The following is a 25,466-nucleotide window of genomic DNA, read 5'->3' as shown; positions in this document are numbered from 1 at the left end:
TCCGAGTGGCTCTAGTCTGAGTAAAAGAGAATTACAGGGAAGGGCAGGAATTTTGTTAGAGAAAGTCCTTTTATGTTTGTAAGCAGAGCCCTCCCTTTGAGCTTTGTTGCTTTATTTAAAAAAAAGCAAACCTCAGGAAGATGATGAGTTTACAGACATTACCCCATTTCGCATGTGATGAGTATAGGGGAATGGCATGCAGACTCTGCCTGTTTGCACATCAGTTCCAGTAAGTCTGAAAAGTAAACAGGTTGAAAAAAATACTGATCTAGTTCCTAAAAGAAAGAACCATAGATGTTTAAGTTCATATTCATTTCAGTTAAACCTTTTAGATGTGTCCTAAACCAGTATATATATGAAAGCTCAGTACTGTATATAATGACTATATATCTATAAAGCCTTAAAGAGCTTTGCTCATAGACTGAAAAACCCACAAAGGCCTTAACATTTGGAGATTTTACTTTAAACCAAGCAGTTGTAAATTGATAGCACTGAAATAATTACATTGCATTGAAACAATTGCCAGTGCCAACAGTAAACAATGATGTGTTTGCCTAACTCACATCGTTTTCTGTGGCCTGTACCGAGAGTTTTAGAACTTATTAGTTCTTGATGCTTCAAAACTTTAGCAGAGGATTTGCTCTCTGCATGTCAACCAGTAGCTGAATAACTTTATAAAAATAAATTAGGGAGCTTACATTATAGTGCTTTACACCTTCACATTAAGTTCCTTTGAGAGTCATGGCTTCAGACCAGGAAAGAAGCTGTTCCCACAGGCTGAACTTGTACTCCGTACTGTGCTTAAATATTTAGATCATTAGTGAAGGCAAGTGGAGAGATTTTGTGTGTGTGCAGGTGTGTTTGTGTGTGGGTGAGAGAGAGACACAAATAGAACACATTGATATTAGATAAACAATAAAACAATATTCTTAAATCCAACTCGTACATATAACAAAATCAGATTAGTTCCATTGATGTAGGTAAAATTAGGCTCTTCATTCTATACATATATCTCAAGGACACTGGTACTGACCCACTTTGCATCTTTCTGTCTTTCTTTTGGAATTATATTCTCCCAATTGTTGTAAGTCTCCGTACTGGCTATTTTGTGAAGGTACAAAAATCTGAAAGGTTTTGTTTGGTTCATATGGCAGACACTTATTTGTGTTTTTATAACTTCCATGGTAAATTAGCATTGGTTAAAGTGTCACATGGTTCTATTACATGTTTTCAGCAGCAGCAGCAGCAGCAGCAAAGTAGTTAATGCAAAGTTTCTCAGTTAAAATGTTCATTGCTGTGTCATAAGAAGCTGAAATGGAGATACTGAGACAGAATGGATATGTTGCTAAGTATGACAAAATAAAGGATTTGAAAGGCAGGAAAGTAGTTCTGAATAGTTTCTGTTCAGGGTTTTGTGTCAGGCCATCTCTGCACGTATTATGAAGTCTATGCTTAGCATATAATGCAGAAGCCATATTACTGGACTGGAACAGGCACAGTGTTGGTACATCAAAGAAAGCAGCAGCTGTCATTGAATTTTAGCTGTAGTACTTGTGAAGGCCTTAATCCCTGTTCCAAACCAAAGAGAGAGAACTTTCCCTTTTAAGCCTGTTTTGCTGTGTTTTCCAAGAAAAGTGCTGATTGGGTCCTGGACCTGAAGACTTGTCACAAAAAATACTTTTTTTTTTTTTACATCAAATTTAACACCAGGAAAAAAGGATTGAACAGATAAAACGTCTTAGATTTTTGTTTTGATGAAGCTAGACAAAATTTATACTGTGCATTCGCATCAGATATTTAAGAAATATTTAAGCAGTTGTTAAACTACTCTTCATTTCACTTTGATTCCACCTGTTGAACAAGACTAAACTATTCTATCAAAAGCATTTCTGTGTGCTGTCCAGCAAGTACGTAAGACAGTATAAAATGTTTATGGAGGTTCTGCTAATGATGTAACTGAATTTGCTGAACGTTATAGATTTTAAAGTGTGCCTGGTGGGTGCTTCCAAATGTGGTTTTAACTCTTCTTAGATTGTTGCCTTTCAGCTATTAAAGCATTACATCAGGGGTGGCCAAACTGTAGCTTGTGAGCCACATGTGGCTCTTTTAGCATTAAAGTGCGGCTCACGGAGCCCCCTATGCCCTCCCATTCTTCACCTACCAGACTGGGGGTGGGGCGGAGAAGCTCAGGACCTCTGCCTTGCAGCAGGGTGGTGTGCGGTAGGGGCTTCTGCCCAGTGAGGAAGGGGGGTCTTGGGGCTTCATCCCTGTGGGGCACATCTGCCAGGGCTCCGGGCTTCAGCAGGAGCAGGGCTGAAGTCCCGGCTCCTGGCAGGTGTGCCTGGGCTCTTGAACTTCTGAAAAAGGGGGAGGGATAGCTCAGTGGTTTGAGCATTGGCCTGCTAAACCCAGGGTTGTGAGTTCAATCCTTGAGGGGGCCATTTAGGGATCTGGGGCAAAAATCTGTCTGCGGATTGGTCCTGCTTTGAGCAGGGGGTTGGACTAGATGACCTCCTGAGGTCCCTTCCAACCCTGATATTCTATGATTCTATGATTGTTGTATGTGGCTCAGAGGGCCAGTAAATTTGGCCACCCCTGCATTACATGTTGAGGATACACTGAGGACCTTAGTGAAAGGAGCCATACTTATAAAATATACTTTGCTTTATTACAATTGTTTCACATTTTCAGTCTTTATATGTTCATTATGAAAGTTTCCCAAAGATCTTTCTTTGAATGTCTCATTCACAGTCATTCCAAAATAGGGATGTGCAGGTTTGCTTTGTAGTTTTCTAGCCAAACCAGACATGTTCATGAGAGTATCAAGTATCTTTTTTAAAGCTGCTATGGAAGAATGTAGGAAAATCAGTATTATTCCATATAATTGTTAAAATATTGGAAAATATAATAAATATATTAGGTGGATAAATCTGCTTTTTTCTTGCCCTTAATGTGCTGGTGTTTTAATTGTTCACTGTGAAATATGGACAGTTTATCAATGCATTTTATGTTGAGGAATATTTTTTGTTTTATTGGAAAAAAACAAATAGCAAAGTTCTGCATTTCAGGAAGGATTACTTACTAATCATGGTACAAATTGCCACTAAATTCTGCACCCGTAAAGGTCTAGCAGTTTGATGCTCTCTACTAATGCATTCCCATGTCTCACTAGAGAAACGAAGCATAAAATTGCTGGTCCATTTCTGGTGCGTTACATTTTCTGTCTGGATGTGATTATGATTAAACTGTTTGAATTCCCCTACTAAACTATAATCCATAACAGTAAGGCCTCTTTCAAATATTTTACTGTAGTAAAATAAGTAGGTTGCTTAAATTAAACCTTAAAAAAAGTTTAAGCATTGCTACTTTTTTTTTTTTAAAAGGCTTTTTTAGCTAGATTTATGTGGAATGCCAGATTGGGGGAATGAAATTTACTTATCAGCATTGAAATATTTGAAAATATCTGCTTTTGGAAATAGTTCCATTACTAACTTCTGTTCCAGGGCTGCTGTTCTCCTGCACTGGAGCCTGACCATTTAAGTCAGGGGTCTCAAACTCCCAGCCCACAGGCCATCTGTGGCCCGAGAACCTCCCCAATGTGGCCCGCGGGGCTCCAGCAATTTTGGGGCCGGATCTCTCTCTTGGCCCCACCTGCCACCCCCGGGCGCTCTCTCCCCTCCCCCCCCCCCCCCCCACGCATCACCCAAGCGATTTAAAATGGCCCGGGGCCCTGCCCACTATCGGCAGCGCAGCGGAGCCGAGCAGCTTCCTGCCTGCTCGCTCCACGTGGATGCTGGCCCCTCCCTGCGGCCCCGGGGCGGGGCTGTGCCTCTGTGCGCTGCCCCCACCCCTAGTGCCCCTGTGGCCAATGGGAAGCTGCGGGGGTGGTGCCTGGGGGCAGCAGCGCGCGGAGGCCCCCCAGCCCGCCCCGCCTTGGAGCCCCAGGTAAGCGCTGCATCCCCCGACCCCCTCCCAGAGCCTGCACCCCCCTCCCCACACACCCCTCCCACCTCCATACTCCCTCCCAGAGCCTGCACCCCCTCCCCACACAGGGCCAGCTCCAGGGTTTTGGCCACCCCAAGCAGCCAAAAAAAAAAAAAAAGCTGCGATCGCGATCTGCGGCGCCAATTCGGCGGGAGGTCCTTCGCTCCGAGCGGGAGTGAGGGACCATCCGCCGAATTGCCGCCGAATAGCTGGACCTGCCGCCCCTCTCCGGAGCGGCCGTCCCAAGCACCTGCTTGCCAGGCTGGTGCCTGGAGCCGGCCCTGTACCCGCATATCCTCTCCCGCCCCCAAACTCTCTCCCAGAGCCTGCATTCCTTCCCACACACACCCTCCCGCTCCCAAACTCCCTCCCAGAGCCTGCAGCCCCACTCCCTGCCACAGCCCAGAGCCTGCACCCAGCCCCAAACTTCATCCGAGCCTGCACCCGAGACCACCTCCCCCACCCAAACTCCCTCCCAGAGCCTTAGGCAGGTGGGAGGTGGAGTTTGGGGAGGGGCAGGTTCTGGGTAGCATGAGTGACATTATTGGCTCACTGGGAGGATTTGAGGACTGGCCCTGGCCCTAAGGTGAACTGAGTTTGAGACCCCTGATTTAAATAATACCAAAGTAGCCATCAGCTCTTATGTATGACTTTTTTCCCTTAAGGTCTTTAAAGTGCTAGGTACTCCACTGCCTCTGGTATAAATAATAATTAATGTAAAGAAAGAAAAGGTATACTTGACATTTTGAGCATTCAAGCCAATTTCTCATTACTAGGAAAGACTGAGAAGGTCAGGGACTGTCTCTCATTCTATAATAGTAGGCATTGTATAAACAATAGGGCCCTGATCTCAGTTGAGGTCCCAAGGGGCTACCAAATTACTACTACTACTAAGAATAACTAGGTTTTCCCATATGGGATCTCTGTGTTTTCACCAAGTAAGCGGTCTCAGTGGTTTGATCAGAGCTCAGTTAGATTCTGAGTCAAATAGATCCTCATAGCTATGGCCAGTCATCCCTGGAGGCAATGAGGTGGTGCAAGTCACTACCACTTGTGGAAGGAGTGAGGCATCTTTTCTTAAGTTCCTTTTTTAAAAAACAAAACAAAAGGAGGATAAGCGTGTATACATATACCAAACATTTTTATACATATCTAAAAATATATTTTGAGCTGAAACACTTTTAGGGGAAAAAAAATTCAAAATGGTCCAACTTTGTTTTTAAATTATTTTGTTTTTGCCTGTCAAATTTTAACATTAAAAAATGTAGCATGAGATATTTTGCTATTAGGCGCTGTATGTTGACTTGCAGGGCAGTGATGCAATGTGGAGGGTCACTGCCCTCTTTAATTTGGATGATCCTATAATAACAATCTTAAATCAGCAGTTGTAGAGTGGACAATTTATCACTCGTTGCTCAAGGATGTTTGTGTTCTTACACTTGCCTACTAGTTCATCGAAGTGATGTTAATAATAATGTTGCTTTCTTTCTTGTAGATTATTGAATCACTGGGGATTATTATTTATAAAGCTCTGGACTATGGCTTGAAGGAGAATGAAGAGCGAGAACTAAGTCCTCCCTTGGAGCAGCTTATAGATCACATGACCAATACCGTGGAGGTAGATGGGAGTAAAGATGAAGGCTATGAGGCTCTGGATGAAGGCGTGGAGGAAGATGAAGATGAAAAAGAGGAAGTTGAGGTCATTCACTCCTATAAAGATGTCATGAAGGTACAGTAATGGCCAATTTACATGGTACTTTGCTGTTAAAAACTCTTTTCACAACCACAAAATTATATCAAGCTAACTTTTATGTTGGCATACAGCCACCGCAATTATAAAATTGCTTGTGTGTGCACACACTTGGCTCCTTGTGTTGACAGTGTGCCTCCTCACCAGAAGTACTTGTATCAATTGCATTGTCAGTGTGGGGCATTGTGTGACGGCTCCCGAAAGCCAGTAACAGTCAAAGTAAGCAACACAGTGTCTGTACTAACGCTGTGTCAACCTAATTATATCAACTGTGATTCTATGCTGCTTGGGGAGTTGGTGTTACTAAATTGGCATAGAGAGGCACTTATCTCAGCAGGAGCCAAATTTAAGTGAAGACACTTCCACAGCTAGGTCAGTACAAGGCAGCTTATATTGACCTAACCTTATAGTATAGACCAGGCCTATGGCAACAAGTCTGTGTTCTGTGCTATCTTCCAACATGATACTGCCAGTGTGGTAGTTTAGTTTACTTGTTTGCAAATGTACTACACCGATAGTATTTCGTCTTTGACAGTAAACAATAGAAAGTGAATGATCAGCTAGCATTCCCGATACTTGATATTGGGACAGTCTAATTAGTCTATTCTGATTTTGTTCTCAAACTGGATGTTAAATCTTTTAGCATGACATCTACTTAATTCTTTCATACACACCTTGAAATGAGAGAGGTTGTTTCAGTAACATGCACCAGCTCATTACTCCAATGTTCCTGTAGTTACGTTCCGTTCCCCCACCCCCTTCTCTACTGAAGGGAATTTCCGCCTGTTCTTAAGAGTAGTTCTTTTGTACATAGTGACTCAGGGTCCGATATTTCACTCTAAGGTTTGTGATGTCAGTTTTTAACCTGACTAGTGACATTTGGAAGTAACAGCTTATGAATTTTAAGTACAGTGCAATTTCTAATGTCAACTTTGCTGCTCTTGACAATCATTTCAAAGTGGTTAATTCTCTATTTTCCAGTGAGGAGCCTTTGACAAAGCTCTTAGAACTGTATATGATCTCTTTTGTAGTCGTGAAGAGGGTAGAAATAAACACAGACACTGGATTTTCACATTGTTTTTATTTTCAGTAGTGCAGTCTTCATAATACTATAGTCTATTTACTACATCGGTATTGAAGAGGCATTTAGTATAGACTAGAGAGTGGCACTTCATTGCTCATGTAGGTCGAGCACTGTTTGTTATTCACTTTAAGTGCAAATGGATTTTCAGGTTTAAGGAGCATCTTAGGCAGAATCTTAGCTTGGATGCCCCCAGAATGGGAATGTAGCTGTGGAAGTGGAGGCTGGAAGAGTTGTAGCAGTAATGAATTTCCCATTAGAACAGAATGGGCAAAGTTTGTTTCTGTTAACAGATGCCACAGAAGCCCATCGAAAGTGGCCTCTTCTGGTCTTCTGAAAAGATATTGGGGAGGGAGAGGAATGCTGCAAGGAGGTTTGGATGGGAGTAAAATTTGCTTGGGGTGGTAACAGGAAAAACGCTATGTAAATAATTAAGCTTGTGCTGTGACCACAGGAAGGTGTTAATGGCTGCCACGAATTGCAGACTTGGTTAAAGGTGACGGGTGCGCCCCTCATAGCAAAACCTTCCATTCCTCCTTCCCCCCATGCCAGGGGCTCTGTATGGGGTACGTCCTCTAGTCCCTCCTCCCTTCCCCACATTGCTGGGGCTCTGTGTCTCTCCTTTTTTTCTCCTCCTCCAAAGTACCTTTCTTCTCACTGACAGGTTTCAAAGTAGCAGCCGTGTTAGTCTGTATCCGCAAAAAGAACAGGAGTACTTGTGGCACCTTAGAGACTAACAAATTTATTTCAGCATAAGCTTTCGTGGGCTACAGCTCACTTCTGCTGAAATAAATTTGTTAGTCTCTAAGGTGCCACAAGTACTCCTGTTCTTTCTTCTCACTGTATTATTAAGGAGGGGGGGATAGATGGTGCTCTTTCTCCTATCTCTTCCCCCTGTGCCCCCTCCGTGGAGCAGACTTTGGAGAAGCAGCACTAGGAGGGAGGATGGAATGAAGTTTCTTTCACTCTCCTTGGATTAGAAGGGATGGGCAGATGCACGCTCCGTCTCCCCTATTGCCCCACTTGGAGCAGGCTTTGGGATGCCGTGCACTAGGTGGGAGAGAGCCAGGAGAGGCCCTAGCCATTTTGCTAGCCTGGAGGAAAATACCTCCCCCAGCAGCCGAGCTTAAAAAAAAAAGAAGGCAGAGCAAAGGAGAGGAAAATAAGCCAAGTGGCACAGCAATTCGGTGCCCCCTGGAAGTTGGTGCACAGGGTGACTGACCTGCTCACCTGCCCTTAGAACTAGCCATGGAGAAAGGATGGAAGACTCGCCTTCCTCTCCTTCTGCCTCCCCCTTCTGTCTGAGCATTTGCCCTGCAGCTGTAAAGCAGCTCTCTGCAGGGAGAGCGAAGAGCAACTTTTTAAGTGCTAATGGCTTTTTCAGTTTTCACCAAAATCAATAGGGTTCTGGTCATTGATGCCTAGAACAGTACCTGAAATTCTGGAGTTGATTGGATGCGGTGTTCAAAAGTTATGTTACAGACACAGAAAAGCTGAGTGTATTTTCCTTTAGTGATAATTGCATGCATTGTAATCCTGAGACCGTGTTGTTAGGTACGGAAAACGTGCAAGAATGTCCCCACAAATTGTCTGAAGAGTGAATGTGGCTGTTTTGTGTAACACTTTTAACACTGTATTCTATAGTACTCTTTCTGCAACTGTTATGATGGTTGATCAGCTTTAAAATGCTAAACACTGTTTGAGTGGAAGATATTGGAGGGATGGGATGTTTGCCGCAATTACATGTTTAACATTTTAAGTATTCACATATGTCCATATTATAGTAACTGTAACTTTTAGAATATGTTTGAGGTTCTCATTATTTTGATAAAACAGAGAGGAAGGAAGCATTTTACTAATGCAGTTAACCTTAGTGTGAAGTCACTGGGACTATGCACAAGAATAAGGTGAATGTGATCCTCTGTGTTGCCCTGGTTGATCCAGTACAAAACGTTACACTGCCCTGCACAAATCCCAAATTTTTGTTCATTTGTCTGATTGCAGTCAGGGATATTCTTGGGACCTAGTTTTGTGAGATTTTTTACATCTCCTGAGACAAGTTGAGTGGTTCCAACTCTCACTGATGTCGGTGGGAGAAGAGGACACACGGAGGCATATCTAGGGCCTGGTCTACACTAGGCTTTTATGTCGAATTTAGCGCCGTTACATCGAATTAACCCTGCACCCGTCCACACCACGAAGCTATTTAGTTCGACATAGAGCTCTCTTAAATTCGACTTCTGTACTGAGACATTGGATCCTTGGTGTCTAGTGAGAGGTAAAGGGCAATATGACCTTTCCAGCCCCAGTTCAGCAAAGCAATTAAGCATGTGCTGAATTGGGGCTCTTAAAGAATACACCTTTAGCCAGGCCACAGAGCAATTTTAGAGGAGGTAACATACCTGGTTGCTGTTGGTAGGAAAGAGAGTTGTCATTTTGAAAAAACGTGGAAGAAGGGAACCACCGAATGGGGAGAGGTTGGCTAATCAAGCTCAGATGCAGGGCCAGTGCAAGGATATTTTGCGCCCTAGGCGAAACTTCCACCTTGCACTCCTTCCTCCCCACGGAGCATCGCTTATTATAAACTTTCAAAAATGAATACTGCATAATATGGCATTGCTCATTAGAATTAATACACGTTTGGCTTGAAAATTTATTAATTTCATTATTTAGTCTACATATTTAATGAAAATAAATGGCCTTGGGTCTCCTGCACGTGGCTAGAGTCCTTCCTGTTCCCCCCCACCCCCCATGGATCTGGAAAGGGCTGTTTTGGGGATCAGAGCACACAGCTGGGAGTCGGGATCTGGCTTCTATTCTCCACCGTGGCACCAACTCACTGGATGACTTCAGGCAAGTTACTTCCCCGTTCTGGAACAATAGCGTAAAAAATTTTTTGGGAGCACCCCTTTTTGGCGCCCCCACATCTTGGCACCCTAGGCGGCTGCCTAGTGGTTACACCGGTCCTGCTCAGATGCATTAAAAATTTTTGCCATAAGCCAGAAAAACACTCATTTGTATGCACAAGGGTGTAGTAGAGTGATATGCTGGCGGTAAAGGTTGAGTAGGTTTTTGAAGCCCTCATTGCATTTTCTGCAACCAAGTAAAAGGAAGGTTTGGGATGTTTTCATGTCCGTGTGAGATCCTCCATTACCCTAGTACACATAATTTATCACAGGTTAACAGAAAAAAATTATGGGACCATTGTGTTAAAAATATTGCAGCATATCATTGATTCACTAGTAAAATATTATAAAGAGGTTACAAAAAAGTATGTATTAACTTTAACTACACCTCTACCCCGATATAACGCGACCCGATATAACACGAATTTGGATATAACGCGGTAAAGCAGTGCTCCGTGGGGGCGGGGCTGCGCGCTCCGGTGGATCAAAGCAAGTTCGATATAATGCGGTTTCACCTATAACGCGGTAAGATTTTTTGGCTCCCGAGGACAGCGTTATATCGAGGTAGAGGTGTATTTGTAACATGTATTTCATATTTATTTGGAAATGTCTGATTCCTTATCGATACCAAGTATTAGTACTACATTAACCTGAGTTTTACTTTCTTTTTTTATTCGAATTCATAGACTTTTCAGTTTTCCTTGTGCACCTTGTTTATAATTTAGTAGCTACAAGTTTTGCACTGTGACTGGTCTTCATTCAGCTGACTATATAGCACTGCAGAACATCTTAGTCCATTACCCATACATAAGCAACAGCATTATTCTGCCACATTTTCCACCTCAGTGTGGCTCTATGAGATTCTTTCTGCTTTCATCACTTTCAAACACACTTTTCCCAGGGTAAACACATGTGTCAGATGTGGCAGAAAAGTATTTTTTTCAGTTGTGAAATATGTGCAGGCTACACCTTCATTTATCCAGTGACTACCACACAACAGCATGTGGTCTTGTGACTGTGAGACTCAATTATTGTAGTTCCCTGTGAGCATGGCTTACAATAAAGTTTTCTCCTTTGCCTGCAGCTTGTAGAGAATGCTAACACAGGTTTATTTGCTGAGTTGAGCAACTGTTATGTCTTGCCCACCCTGCAATTTTTATTGTCTGCCTGTAAAGTGGGACATTGACTTTACATTGTCCCTATTGATTTTTAAAGTCCTTAACTGTACAGTCCTCGGTTACATAGCTACATTTTGTATCTTCTGTAGGTCAAGCTCATTACGTATACCGCATTCCTCTGTTCTCCCCAACATGCTCCCTGTGTGCCACATTCCCATCTCCATCTATTTCAGGGACTCCCTGCAACTCTCCCCACCCCCTACCACATTCCTGGAGCTCTGTGTCCCCTGTTTCCCCCATGGCAGGGGTTCTGCATGCCATCCCATTCCGACCTCCACCACCTGCCATGAGCTCTGTGTCCCCAATGGTCTCCTCCCTCCATACCATTTTCCCCACTGTTGTTCCCCCATGCTAGGGGCTATGTGAGCCCCCTTTCTTGCCTCCCAACATATCAGTCTCCTGTATTTTTCCCCATGCCAGAAACACTATATGCACCCCCATTCTCCCCCATACTGGGGTCCCCCAATTTCCCACTGCCACGACTGCATTCACCCCATCTCCCACGCTGGAGTCCTCCATTTGCCCCTAGCCTCATGGGTTCATGCGCCCATTACTGCCCTCCCAAAAAGTATTATTATTTATCTTCTTTCTCTCTGGGAGATGAGTCACTTCGGGTGTCAGTATGTTGAATTCTGTTGGGAGGATGGACAAAGATATGTGGTATTGTTATGATGGAAGGTGTTAATAGGGTGGTGCCCTCAACTGGTTTTTCATCTATTCTATAGACAGTTACAGTGGTGCTTGGAGCTGTGGCTCTACTAAAGGGAGAAAAGGGGAGTCTGACTTTACACAACCTCCATGACTTCTGCAGGGGCCAGTGTGGCTGACCCCAGGGTTGCCCAAGCAGCTGGCTCTGGGGCCCCAGCTACTCAGGTGGCCCCTGAGACAGCCACACCAGCCGTGGCCCCAGGCAGCGGTCCATGGCTGGCTGGCCGGAGCATCCGTGGTCCGCGGCCCCTGGCAGCTGGTGCCGCTGGCCCCGAGTGTCGCCACTCCCAGCAGCGGCCTCCCGAGTAACAGCCCCCCCCTCACTTCCCCAGCACACACCCCTCCCCAAAGATTTAATCATGGCATTTCCCGTGAGCTGTCAATGACTTTTACTAAAAGTACCTGTGACTAAATCGTAGCCTTACTCATGTTGCATGAGTTATGTCCAGGTAAAAAAACAGTGAAGACAAGACCTTTTAGCAGAGGTATAGTGCCTACCTCACAGTAAAACTGAAGTGTCTTGTCTTTACTGTGTTTTTACCTTGGGATAGCTCGCACTGTTGGTTATCCAGAGGTAAAAAATGCACCTTTTATTAACAATGAAGACAAGTCCTTAGAGAGTCTAAACTTAGGGTTGCAGACTCCAGGGACACTCGTGAGTTTACTTCTCTGGGCAGTTTGAAATAAAACTTTGTTTAGGACCAAGAATAAGGGCATGGCGTTATTTGAACCCCAATATCTGATGGTCCCTAGTGACCTCGCTGTAGCTGGCAAGTATCTATTCACAAGAGCTGGGAAAAGGACAAATGGAGTACAGTTCTGACAAAATCAGCTCTGGCAAAGAACCACTTATGAGAAAGATGGTGTTTTAAGAGGATATGGAGAAACTTCCATACAGCTGCTCTGTATTCTTTAGTAGCCATTTGGCTATATCAGGGGTTCTCAAGCTTCATTACACCATAACACCCTTGTGACAAGAAAAATTACTACATGACACAGGAGGGGTGCTGAAGCCTGTGCCCACCCAAGCCCTGCCACCCTGGGCTGTGGGTGGAGGGAGGGGTGCAAAGCAGAAGCCCAAGGGCTTCAGGCCTGGGTGGCCGGGTCGGGGGATCCAAAGCTGAAGCCCCAAGGGCTTTGGCCCTGGATGGTGTGGCTTGGGTAGGGTGACCAGATGTCCTGATTTTATAGGGACAGTCCCGATTTTGAGGGCTTTTTCTTATATAGGCACCTATTACCCCCCACCCCGCCCTGATTTTTTACACTTGCTATCTGGTCACCCTAGGCTTGGGCTTCGGCCCTGAGCCCTAGCAAGTGTAATGCCAGCCCTGGCGACCCCATTAAAACAGGGTTGTGACCCACTTTGGGATCCCGACCCACAGTTTGAGAACCGCTGGGCTATACTGTCTTTTGAGTCCAGTAATGTCCTCTTTCACACACCAAACTGCTGTACAGATTATCTCTCCAGCATTTAAAGGTCCACTTGCAAAGGAGATTTTGTTTGCCCTTCAGATTACTAATAAGTCTTGATACATTTCAGGCACAATGGCACTAGGACAAATTGGAGGAGGGGATGACAGCAGTGGGAACTGCATGTCTTATGGGATTGCTTACTGTGTCTGTATGCCAGCTGCCTCGCGGCAAGGATCACAGACTGGTCAGTGTGCAGGGGCGCTGTCAGCTCAGTGCAGAAGGGTTTCATGTCCTGCGAGGGATGCTACGAGCACAACTTCCTCCTTCAGACGGCCATCCAGGAGGCCAGGAGGTCCAAGAGGCAGTGCGCAGTAGCATGGCTTGACCTGACCAACGCCTTTGGGTCCATACCCCACCATCACATCTTTGCCTCCCTGGGAGAGTTCAGGATGCCAGAAACCTTCATCCGGGACCTCTACAAGGACTGCACTACCACCATCCGTGCCACGGACGGAGAGACGGACGCCATCCCCATCCGCCGCGGCGTGAAACAAGGATGCCCCCTTAGCCCCATCATCTTCAACCTGGCCGTGGAACCGCTCATCCGAGCCATCTCCAGCGGCCCGACCGGCTTCGACCTGCATGGCAAGAAACTCAGCATTCTGGCCTACGCGGACGATCTGGTCCTGACCACGGACGACCTGGTCCTGACCACGGACGACCCAGAGAGCCTCCAAGGTATGCTAGATGCCACCAGCCGAGCTACTGACTGGATGGGGCTCCGCTTCAATGCGAAGAAGTGCGCAACTCTGCACATTGACGGCAGCAAAAGGGACTCAGTGCAGACAACGGGGTTCCAGATCCAGGGTGAGCCCGTCATCCCCCTGGCAGAGGGGCAGGCATACCAGCACCTGGGGACGCCAACAGGGTTCCGTGTCCGGCAGACACCCGAGGACACCATCCAGGAGATCTTGCAGGACGCCGCCAAGATTGATGCCTCCCTGCTGGCACCGTGGCAGAAGATAAACGCCCTGAACACCTTCCTGATCCCACGCATCTCGTTCACCCTAATGGGATCCGCCGTGGCGAAGGTGCCCCTCAACAAGGCAGACAACATCATCCGGAAGCTGGTGAAGAAGTGGCTGTTCCTTCCCCAGAGAGCCAGCAACGAGCTGGTCTACATCGCCCACAGGCACGGCGGCGCCAACGTCCCCTGCATGGGTGATCTGTGCGACGTTGCGGTGATCACCCACGCCTTCCGCCTGCTGACATGTCCCGACGCCATGGTGAGGAACATTGCGGCGAACGCCCTGCGTGATGTGACAGAGAAGTGGATCGGCAGAGCCCCCTCGAACCAAGACATCGCCACCTTCCTGAGCGGCTCCCTGGATGGGGAATTCGGACAGGACTGGCGCGACATAGCTTCACTGTGGTCCCGCACTCGCAACGCCACGCGTCGCCTGGGGAAGTGCATCGGCTGCCGCTGGGAGTGGTGCGAGGAGCGCCAGGAGCTGGGAATCCGGGTGCCGCAGATCAGGTCCGACGACAACACCATCGTTACCCCGACGGCCAGGGGCTTGCTGGAGAGGACTCTGAAGGCCGCCATCCGCTCGCTGTACGTGGAAACCCTGAAGCGTAAACCGGACCAGGGTAAAGCCTTTGAGTTGACCAGCAAGTGGGACACCAGCAACCACTTCCTCGCCGGGGGCGGCTTCACCCGTTTCGCCGACTGGCGGTTCATCCACCGTGCCCGGCTCAACTGCGTCCCGCTCAACGGAGCCGTCCGCCACAGGAACCGAGACAAGCGTTGCAGGAAGTGCGGCTACCCCAACGAGACCCTGCCCCACGTCCTGTGCAGCTGCAAACCCCACTCCAGAGCCTGGCAGCTGCACCACAATGCCATCCAGAACCGCCTGGTGAAAGCCATCGCGCCACGCCTGGGAGAGATCTCCGTGAACTGCACCATCGCCGGTACTGACAGCCAGCTATGACCTGACGTGGTCGTCACCGACGAGGCCCAGAAAAAAATCATCCTTGTCGACGTCACAGTCTCCTTTGAGAACAGGACTCCGGCATTTTGCGAAGCCCGAGCTCGTAAGCTGGAAAAGTACACCCCCCTGGCTGACACCCTGAGAGCGAAGGGCTATGAGGTGCAGATGGACGCCGAGCCCTGGGCGCCTGGGACCCCTGTAACGAGCATGTGCTGCGGACCTGCGGGATCGGTCAACGCTACGCACGTCTCATGCGGCGCCTCATGGTCTCAGACGCCATCCGATGGTCCAGGGACATCTACATCGAGCACATCACCGGCCACCGACAGTACCAGGAGGCGTGAGCCAGAGTGACATCGTTCTCCCACTACGAGAAAGGGACCAAGTGACCACCTCCGTTGGATCATATGAACTGGAACCATAAACTCCCTAAACATTAAATCTCACCAAATGAGGGTCAATCCATCCTCATCATTCTATCCACTCATTATAATCCACACCCGAACATAGCCACTTTATGAACTTCATACCCTCATATCTCAATGTCTGTACTTTGACCCATCAACCTTTCACCCCCAATCGGGGATATTGCAGATTATGTATTCCTCATGCCACCTTATCTTAAACCAAACTTTGCACCCTCTATAATCTGTATGTTATTCCCTGATAACCAGAAACTTCTATGCTCAAACTCTGTTCACTATTTTTTTTTTAATATCTTAATAAGAGTTTTTCCCTTCTAGATTACTAGTTCAGACTTGACTGAGGCTGCTGTTGGCCAGAAATAATTAGCATCTAACAGCTGCTTCATGAATTCTGTGCTGATGAGCTGTGCCCGTTTCCTAGGGACAGATCATCATTTCACAAAAACAACTGTTTGCACCCTCACTGACCACCTCATCAGTGAAGCACATGACTCAAAAGAGCATGGACACAGAACTACTTTCTCATCCTTCCCAGTGGCCCTCCCTATGTCACGGTTGAGACACAGTGGGGAGAGTGGCACTGCTGCTTCCTACCTGTTATGGACAAATGCAGGACTTAATTTTCCAGTGCTGACAAACAGGCTCCATTGAACAATAAACTCACTTTAAAAATGTCAGTATGGCAATTTCCTGATTTGTGTGAAAGTTGATGTTTTCTTTTGGGATGGATGCATCATTCGCAGTATTGTGTGATCTCAGTGATGCTGTGTAAAAGGTTGTAAACAAGACAATAGTTGATATTCGTCTTCATGTTGTATGAATGGTGACTTGAATATCTTTGTTCATAAGAAAACATTAGCCAGAACAAATTGTGGCTGCTTTCAAACACCATACATCAGAGATTTTAATTGCTGTTTTTTAAAGAGACAATCCTTAAAGTAAGTTTAGATTCGAGACTAGATGGCACAGAAATTTTAATAGTTTTAACTTCTTTGAACATTATGATTGAAAATGTACAATGGGGATACTGATCTGCATGCTTTTTATTTTCCAGCAGTCTGAAAGCAGTATAGTATAGCCATTCAGGGATTGTGTTGATTTATAGATGAAAGGAAGAGTGTGTCTCATCTCAGTTTCTATGCTAATTTAAGTGCCATAACTACAGATGGATGAGGAAGTAGTATTTGGATCCGGTTTAGGCTACATTTTGTATTTGAGGCTGAATCGGGAGATAGGATTTTACCAGTTCCAAAACTTTGGAAACTGTTGCAAGACTCAGCCCAGAATGTGCCAGTTAATATCATGAGATTTTCACCAATTTGAACGCCAGGTTGGGGGTGTAATTCTTCAAAGATGTTTGAGATTTGGAAGTTCTTCTTTGAGTAACATCCCTATTGGTGCTCCATTTCAGGAGTGCATATGTGCCCTTGCACCTTCAACTGGAGATTTTTGGCAGCAGTGCCTGTTCGGTCCTTACATGAGCCCTAACTATCCTTGTGCCCCATACTGAGAGTATATAGAGCTGCGATGGACAAACTGCCCTCCGTTCCTTCTCAACTGCCATCAGCCTGAGACCAGTGGTGCCTGCTTATTTAGCTAGATACCCAGTTTCTTCTTATAGTTTATTTAACTGTCAGTTTACTAGCTCTAGCAGACTAGTTTAACAGTTTCTTTAATAGTTTTATTTTTGCTGTTAGTTTTATTCAGGTATTTTTTCTGGGTAACTCTCCTTTCCAAAGGAGTTCTTTTCCTTGGTGTATGATTAAATCTCTAGGATTCGAGCATTGCCTGATTTGCCATGAGTCCTTCCCTCTTAGTGACGGAGTCAGGCACTGCCTACTGGTAGTCATGCCTAGTGGTCAGACTGGCTTAAAATAGACAAGGCAGTATATTAGCAATAAAAAGTGTGTGTGTGAGAGATTTATCCTGAGTTACAAAGGAACCCACATCCTCCACTATGGAAGCCATTGTGCATTAGTGTGGTGTTTGATCACACAGGCAATACAAGGTAATTTTGCTGTTTGGTCAAATAAATACTATTGAAATTTACTAGGGCTGTCAATTAATTGCACTTTAACCAATTAATGCAAAACAAATTAACTAGATTTTAAAAAGTCGTGATTAATCGCAGTTTTAATCACACTGTTAAACAATAATAGAATACCAACTGAAATTCATTATGAATATTTTTGGATTTTTTCTACATTTTCAAATATATTGATTTCAATTACACCACAGAATAAAAAGTGTACAGTGCTCACTTTATGGTATTTTTTATTTCAAATATTTCCACTGTAAAAAAGACAAACAAAAGAAATAGTATTTTTAAATTCTTCTCATACAAATACTATAGTACAATCTCTTTATCGTGAAAGTGCAACTTGCAAATGTAGAATTATTTTTTTACACTCAAAAACAGAACAATGTAAAACTTTAGAGCCTACAAGCCCACTGAGTCGTCCTACTTTTTCAGCCAGTTGCTCAGACAAACAAGTTTTTTTTACATTTACAGGAGATAATGCTGCCCGTTTCTTACTTACAGTGTCACCTGAAAGTGAGAACAGGCATTCGCATGGCACTGTTGTAGCTGGCATTGCAAGGTATTTACGTGCCAGATATGCTAAACATTCATATGCTCCTTAATGCTTCGACCACCATTCCAGAGGACATGCTTCTATGCTGAACTTAAATTGGTATTTTATTATTGTTTAACTGTGATTAATCACAACTATTTTTTCTTAATCTTGTGATTAATTGTGATTATTTTTTTAAATAATTTGACAGCCGTAATATTAATTTGTGGCTGTGACTCATGACTGTGGAAACCAGAGGTGAAGATTGGCCCCACAGGGCAGTGTTGTAATAAGGGGCACCCCCAGACATTTTTTCAGTGGTCTGCACCATCAATCCCTGGGGGGGCCATCCCTTCGGCAGCCGCTGGCCCCAGAGCCTCACCCATCAAATGCTCAGCCCTCGCCTTCCAGCCCAGCCTGCCCAGGTGCGGTGTCACTCCCCAACCTTGAGAGGGGACATGGCTGCTGGAGGTGAGGCCAGGCTGGGCAGGCCCTGGAGGGGGAGCCCCGGTGCGGGAGCTGGCCCCAGAGCACTGGCAGGGAGGGCCAGCGTTGGCCACCTGACTGCCTAATGTGCCCATTCAGATTTGGCCCCATGGCTTCTCCATTGCGATGGGAGGGGGGGCCAAAACTGAGTGAGGGGGATTGCACAGGTGTCACCGCGCCACTCAGGTTTGGCCCCCACAGCCCCTCCGTCATGATGTAGGGGTGATGGGGCCAAACCTGAGTGGGCACTGGAGCAGCCAGCACTACTCCGTCTCACCATTGCCAACGGTGTATGGCAACATGTGTAGTGTGCTGTGGGTGCCACTGGTTATAGTGACCCATAACAGAGTAAAAGAAGACCAAAGCTGGTCCTAATTACTAAAGTGAACCATATATCCTCTGCCTGTAGGTTAACTTTCATTGGCACTGAGCCAGACAAAGCAGACTGATCTGTCCAAAGCTGAACTGATCTGCCTGTAAGTATGTCTGTTCATCCCACAAACGCCTCCACTGTCCAGACGTTGAAACTGATAAGTGCAGAGCGTGGCATGCTGCATTTTTTCAGTTTCACTATCAGCATAGTGATGGCAGTAGATCCACCCTGACAAATTGGACAGGACAGTAACTGATCTCGTTGTCTCAGGATTTGGCTGAGAATCAGCATGTCTGTCCACAGTTTTCATCTCTGTAGGCTTGGATGTCCTAGATACTTATGGCATTATAACTAATATTTTAGCTTTACTGACTTAAGATCCTCTTTGAAAAATTCACAGAAATGTGGCGTTTTAACTCTGATTCAGCTCTCTGCTGCTGACTATTACCATGACTTCTGTATAGAGACACAGTGGGTGAGGTAATATATTTTATTGGACCACTTTCTGTTGGTGAGAGAGAAGTTTTCCAGCCATACACAGCTCTTCTTCAGGTCTGGGAAAGATACTTTCAGTGTCACAGCAAAATGCAAAGTGGAACAGCAAGCTCCCCACAGACGAGGACACACCAACTCAAAGCAGCACCAGACTCTGCCAGAACATCAGATGCAAAACCTGTAGACATAGCACCACTGCTACAATGATCAACACCACACACAATACACCTTTCAAGGTCCATGGATCCTACTCATGCCTATCATATTATACGATATACCTCATCGAGTACACTCAATACCCCTATAACAACTGTGTGGGCGAAACCAGATAATCCCTATGCTCTCGAATGAACTCAAAGGAAAATTATAAAAGACAAAAACACCCTATCAGCTGTGGGTGAACACTTTTCACAGAGCAATCACTCTGTATTTGACCTATCAGTCCTCATCCTCAGAAGAAACCTGCACAACACTTTCAAAAAACAAGCCTGGGAGCTTAAATTCGTTACTCTGTTAGAGACTAAAAATCATGGACTGAACAGAGACTCTGGATTAATGGCTTATTACAACAGTTTGTAACCCACTAACCTCCTCTTTCCACTCCATCTTGAATGGTCCCTTATAATATGTGCTAACTACTTATCCTAAACAATCTGTTCCACTTTGCATTTTGCTGTGATGCTGTGAGTTCCTTTTCCAGACCTGAAGAAGGGCTCTGTGTGGCTGGAAAGCTTCTCTCTCTCACCAGCAGAAGTTGGTCCAGTAAAAGACATTACCTCACCCACCTTGTCGCTCTAATATCCTGGGACCAACAATGCTACAACTACACTGCATACATGACTTCTATTGGATATTCTTTGAAGCCCATGTAACTTCAGCATCTCAAAGGGAATGTACCAGGTATCTTGCACCAGGGGTTCTCAACCCTTTTCTTTCTGAGACCCTCCCCCCCCCCCACTCAGTATGCTATAAAAATTCCATGGCCCGTCTGTGCCACAGCAGCTGTATTTCTGCATATAAAAGCCAGGGCCGGTGTTAGGGGATAGCAAGCAGGACAACTGCCTGGGGCCCCATGCCAGAGGGGGCCCTGTGAAGCTGTTGCCCCCCAGGGACCCCTGGTTGAGGCAGTGGGACTTCAGCTTTCTGCTCTGGACCCCAGCAAGTCTAATGCTGGCTCTGTTGGGCGCCCCCTGAAACCTGCTCGCCGCCCCCCAGGGACCCCTGGTTGAGAACCACTGTCTTGCACAATACTGCTTGTGGAGTTTGCATTAGATACCTGGCATGGTATGCAATAGGCAAAACAGTTAAAGGTGACCTACAGATCCCTTTACAGAGCTCTCTACTGTAGCATGATGTGCTGAATGCTCCCGGTAGCCAGGATGAAAAATAGTATTCAGTACGCTAAACAACTGTTCTTAAGTTTTAAACTGTATAGATTTTATTGTAAATTACGGAATCTGACTCCTGTAAGAATAGTGACTAACATACCGCCTTAATCATAGGTCACAAACAACTCTCCCTTTCAGCAGAGAAGCCAAGGACAAAATGGTCATGGAAGCGGAATTGCCTTCTGATCCCTAGAGATCACTCCTGGTCTGGACTGAGGTACCTGGAATGGAGAGTGTTTAGCAGCTTGGCATTGCTGTTTATTGTACTGTGCCAGCTTTGTGATTAAATAGGATTTCAGCTGTTAACATTGCCAATCTGGAACCCTTTTGGAATGCTGTAATCACTTTATCAAAGAAAAATCATGCATGTCATATTAGTCACTGAAAGAATATAGGTGCTGAAAGAACTATTTCATTCTTTATAGAGGGATACTTTTTCTCTAAAAACAGCAGCTGGCAAAGTCAGGAATGTGAAACAAAACAAGTGTCCTTTTAATTAAACAATTGTGATCTTCCTCTTCTTTAGTTATTCAAAATAGAGCTTTGGGCTTGAGGCAAGTTAGTTACATCTGGTATATTTAGTTCAATGTTGGTAACCATATCAACAGAAAATGAGACATTTGGAGAGAAGCTATTCAGATTTATTTAAGAACTCCACTGATCCTCCAAAATAATCATCTCTCTGTCTAATTTAGTCATATTTTTTCAATTTTCCCTTTGTTATTCTGTTGGCATGATTTTGTTTTCTACATCACTTAGCTTATAGCAGCATGCCGCATGCTTGGAAGAAGCTGTACATCATTTGCCACAAGCTAAACAGAGCTCCTTTTTGCAAAAGATAGTTGTGAATTGACAAAAAATGTATGTTGAACAGAGGCTCTGGGAGAAAAATGAATATGATAATTTCATGCAAGACACGTTTCTGATTATCTTAAACCAACATACATGTTCTCCTTAAATTGTGATGCCTCCTTGGACCCAAAGGTTAGAGAATCATATTTATCCTGATAGCTGATCTGCAAACAGGACACCTTTTTATACTCCCAAGTGAAAGAAATCATGGAATACAGTATTTGGGGGTCAGGGAACAGAGGTAACATTGTTACAACATAATTAAATGGCTTTATAATTGGACACAAATGAAACTTTCACATGATAGGGGTGTGACTTTTTCATGTTATTAATGTCACATAAATGCATGGCTCTGATTGTTGTATTGATTTTTATTTGTGAATTTCATTTAATAGAACAGTAAGATATGAAAGGCAGTTGTGTGTGTATGAGAGAGAGAGAGAGAGAGATTACTGTATTTCTCAGGTAGTTCACATGGCTTCTTTGATCTTGTGCCTTATTGTACCATCTGGGATATGCAGACTAAAAGATTACATTTTGTGATACATAAAAAAGTTAATATCTTCAATTTCAGTTATGGACAGTTATGTAAACATTTTTATCCTGTGTACTTCTTAACCCTTCATGTTAACTGGAGCAACTGAATGAGCTGGCATCAATAGATTGAACAGCTCTCTACATACAGTAGATTTGGCACAGCTCTTTACATGTGATAGGTATAGTAGCTGTTTGGGGCTTGGAAGGTTCAGAAGAATGGCAGCTTCAGGAAGGTTAATTTGCAGGGCCCAGAAGCAGCCGGGGCTTGTTGAGACTCCCAGGAAGCCAGCCTGAAGCATATAAAGGAGAAAATTAGTTGTTAAGGGCTTGGAGTGGTTGGAGAAACCAAGCAACTAACCATGCCAAGGAAAGTCAGATGCCCACAGAAGCGACACCACATAGTAAATTCTAAGTTTTTATTTAACATCCAAAGGAGGAACTAGAAACTGTCTCTCTGTTTTTAAAGCTTTTTTGGGGTAGGGAGGGCGTGTACTGTGCCTTTCTCTCTGTGTCCTGAAGAAAGAAAAACCTCTATTTTTGATTGCTTAAAATCTTTTTAGAAGAGCATAGGATTTTCCTATCCCTCTTTTCTGAAGGAAGAAGGGACTAGAGATTTTGACTTATATTATTTAAAAACCTGAAAAAAGATTATTTTGGATTTTTTTTTTCTATTTCCTGACAACAGGCCAGACAAGCATGAGACCTTTGATAATTTTACCCAGAGACAGGGATTTAAGATACTTGTTTTCCTTGCCCCTGGTACAAAGAAAATTTGGGGCTGGAAAGGGAGAGCTCTCCAAAGGGAACTTTTATTTTATTTTCCCTTCTTGGCTTGCCTGGGTTCCTTTAGGTGAATAACTACTCTGCCATAATAGAATATTTGAAGTGCAGCACTACTCAAAGCCACTATCTACCTAAGAAGCTGATGACAACCGTACTTGATGGAAACTAAGGGCTGGTCTACACTGGGGGGGGATCGATCTAAGAGACGCAACTTCCGCTACGAGAATAGCGTAGCTGAAGTCGACGTATCTTAGATCGACTTACCTCGCGTCCTCACGGCGCGGGATCGAAGGCCGCGGCTCCCCCGTCGATTCCGCCTCTCGCCCTGGTGGAGTTCCAGAGTCGACGGAGAGCGCGTTCGGGGATCGATTTATTGCGTCTAGATGAGACGCGATAAATCGATCCCCGATAGATCGATTACTACCTTCCGATCCGGCGGGTAGTGAAGATGTACCCTGAGGGGGGATATGATAGAGGTATATAAAATCATGAGTGCTGTGGAGAAAGTGAATAAGGAAAAGTTATTTACTTGTTCCCATAATATAAGAACTAGGGGCCACCAAATGAAATTAATGGGCAGCAGGTTTAAAACAAATAAAAGGAAGTTCTTCTTCACACAGAGCACAGTCAACCTGTGGAACTCCTTGCCTGAGGAGGTTGTGAAGGCTAGGACTATAACAGGGTTTAAAAGAGAACTAGATAAATTCATGGAGGTTAAGTCCATTAATGGCTATTAGCCAGGATGGGTAAGGAATGGTGTCCCTAGCTTCTGTTTGTCCGAGGGTGGCGATGGATGGCAGGAGAGAAATCACTTGATTATTACCTGTTAGGTTCACTCCTTCTGGGGCACCTGGCATTGGCCACTGTCAGTAGACAGGATACTGGGCTGGATGGACCTTTGGTCTGACCCAGTATGACCATTCTTATGTTCTTACTTATGTGGTTTTATTTAAAATATTCCAGGCCAGACATCTCCATGTAACATTTTGTTCTCGAATGGGGTAGGTATAAAAATATGGCAACGGTGGATAGAAATTCAACTTAAGAAAATTGTTGTCCTACTGTTTCCTTTTTGTGGTAGTGTGCAGTATAATAAACAAGTAAATGCAAGAACTGTGAAGATGAGGAAAGTGTTAGTCAGCATGATTTATTGTGTCTTTTCATGTCTGGACTGTGGAATTATGTCATAGTGGAAAGGTTTTTAATGGCTCAAAGTAAGAAAAGAGTTTTCCAAATAATAGAAGTGTAAAAACAAATATTCAGTGAGGTAAATCTCCTCTTACATTTGTTTTTATTTTATTTTAAATCACCATATAAAAAGATGGGAATTACTACACCTTAACTTGATGGAAAAATAAAAAACCAGGTTAGGTAATGCCCTTTAGTGGAATTTTAAAGCTTCTTTGAACATGACAAGTGTTTAACTGAGTAATTTTGATGGACAGGTTTCATTAATTAAAGCGATGTGACTCTGGTGCCTTGAACAGTTGTCCTGATTTTTCATTCCAGGCCATGTAATTGGAAGCAAATGTGGTGGTGTGTTTTTTTTTTTTTTTAATTACACACTACATTCTCTCATTTTAAAAAATTAATATCAAATCTGACATTAACCTTTCTCACACTTGAAAAACAGGGATGGTTATTCCAGTTTGTTGTAATGGAAACAGCTAAGTCCCCAGAACCCATCAGTGGCTGGTTAGCTTAGCAAGATTTTCCTCCTCAAGCCTCTCACATAAAAATGCAGGAAAGAATGGGGACTGAACAGTCCTATTGTGTAAATAACAAGCCTGATGTTCAGAAAAGCAACACTTTCACAAGGTGGTGAATGAGACCCAGTGCCTTAATTTCTGCTGGGGTGCATCAAAAATTTCAATACCTTTGGTACCTTGATGCATTGCTCTGGTGGAATTTGATAATGACTTTGGGCAGTGGGGAGCACTACATTACATGTATCGAACAAGGATGTGCCAATACTTCACCATCCTCATTTGCTTGTATTTTGTATCCACATCCCCTGCCCTTCATCTGTTTGTATCCTTAGACTGTAAACCCTTCTTTTCTGTGTTTGTACAGCATCCAGCACAAACAGGGCCCCAGACCTCTGAGGCACTACCATAATAAAACTACAATAATGAAAGAGAAACAAGCAAGCAGGCATCACTTTCTTCTAAGTGCCAAATTAGATCCAAGTCAGCAGGGCTGGACTTAGGAAAATGGTGCCCTGGGTGAACTTGTATTTTGGCACCGCTGGCCCCCGCTGCCTCCCCGGGCTCCCCACCCACCCCCCATCACCCCTTGCTCCCACTGCTTCCCCCAGCCTCCCAATCATCCTCCCTGCCCCCCCCCCCCCATTGCCCTGGCCCCTTCTGCCTCCCTGGGTACTCCAACCATATCCGCTCACCCCTACTCCCTTCCACCCCATTGCCCTGAGCTTCCTTCCATGGCCTCGCACCTGAGGCCTGGCCCGCTCCTTGACTCTTGACCATGACGCCCTGGGCGGTCGCCCACCCATAAGGCCAGCCCTGCATGTCAGAGTCCCATCG

The 25,466-nt window shown here is 44.9% G+C and overlaps 1 protein-coding gene across 1 annotated transcript in view; it reads left to right on the top strand.

The window, feature by feature from the left end:
• The window catches only part of SPIRE1 (spire type actin nucleation factor 1), a 190,464-nt gene that overhangs the window by 77,676 nt on the left and 87,322 nt on the right, over nt 1-25,466 (top strand). Inside the window, exon 3 of the mRNA XM_065399520.1 lies at nt 5,480-5,713. Coding sequence (XP_065255592.1) covers nt 5,480-5,713 — 234 coding nt within the window. The remainder of the gene's footprint in view (nt 1-5,479; nt 5,714-25,466) is intronic.

Source organism: Emys orbicularis, chromosome 2 (assembly GCF_028017835.1).
Source record: "Emys orbicularis isolate rEmyOrb1 chromosome 2, rEmyOrb1.hap1, whole genome shotgun sequence".
Taxonomy (NCBI): Eukaryota; Metazoa; Chordata; order Testudines; family Emydidae; genus Emys; species Emys orbicularis.
Note: the sequence above shows the minus strand (reverse complement) of the source record. Positions and strands in the feature narration are given on the sequence as shown.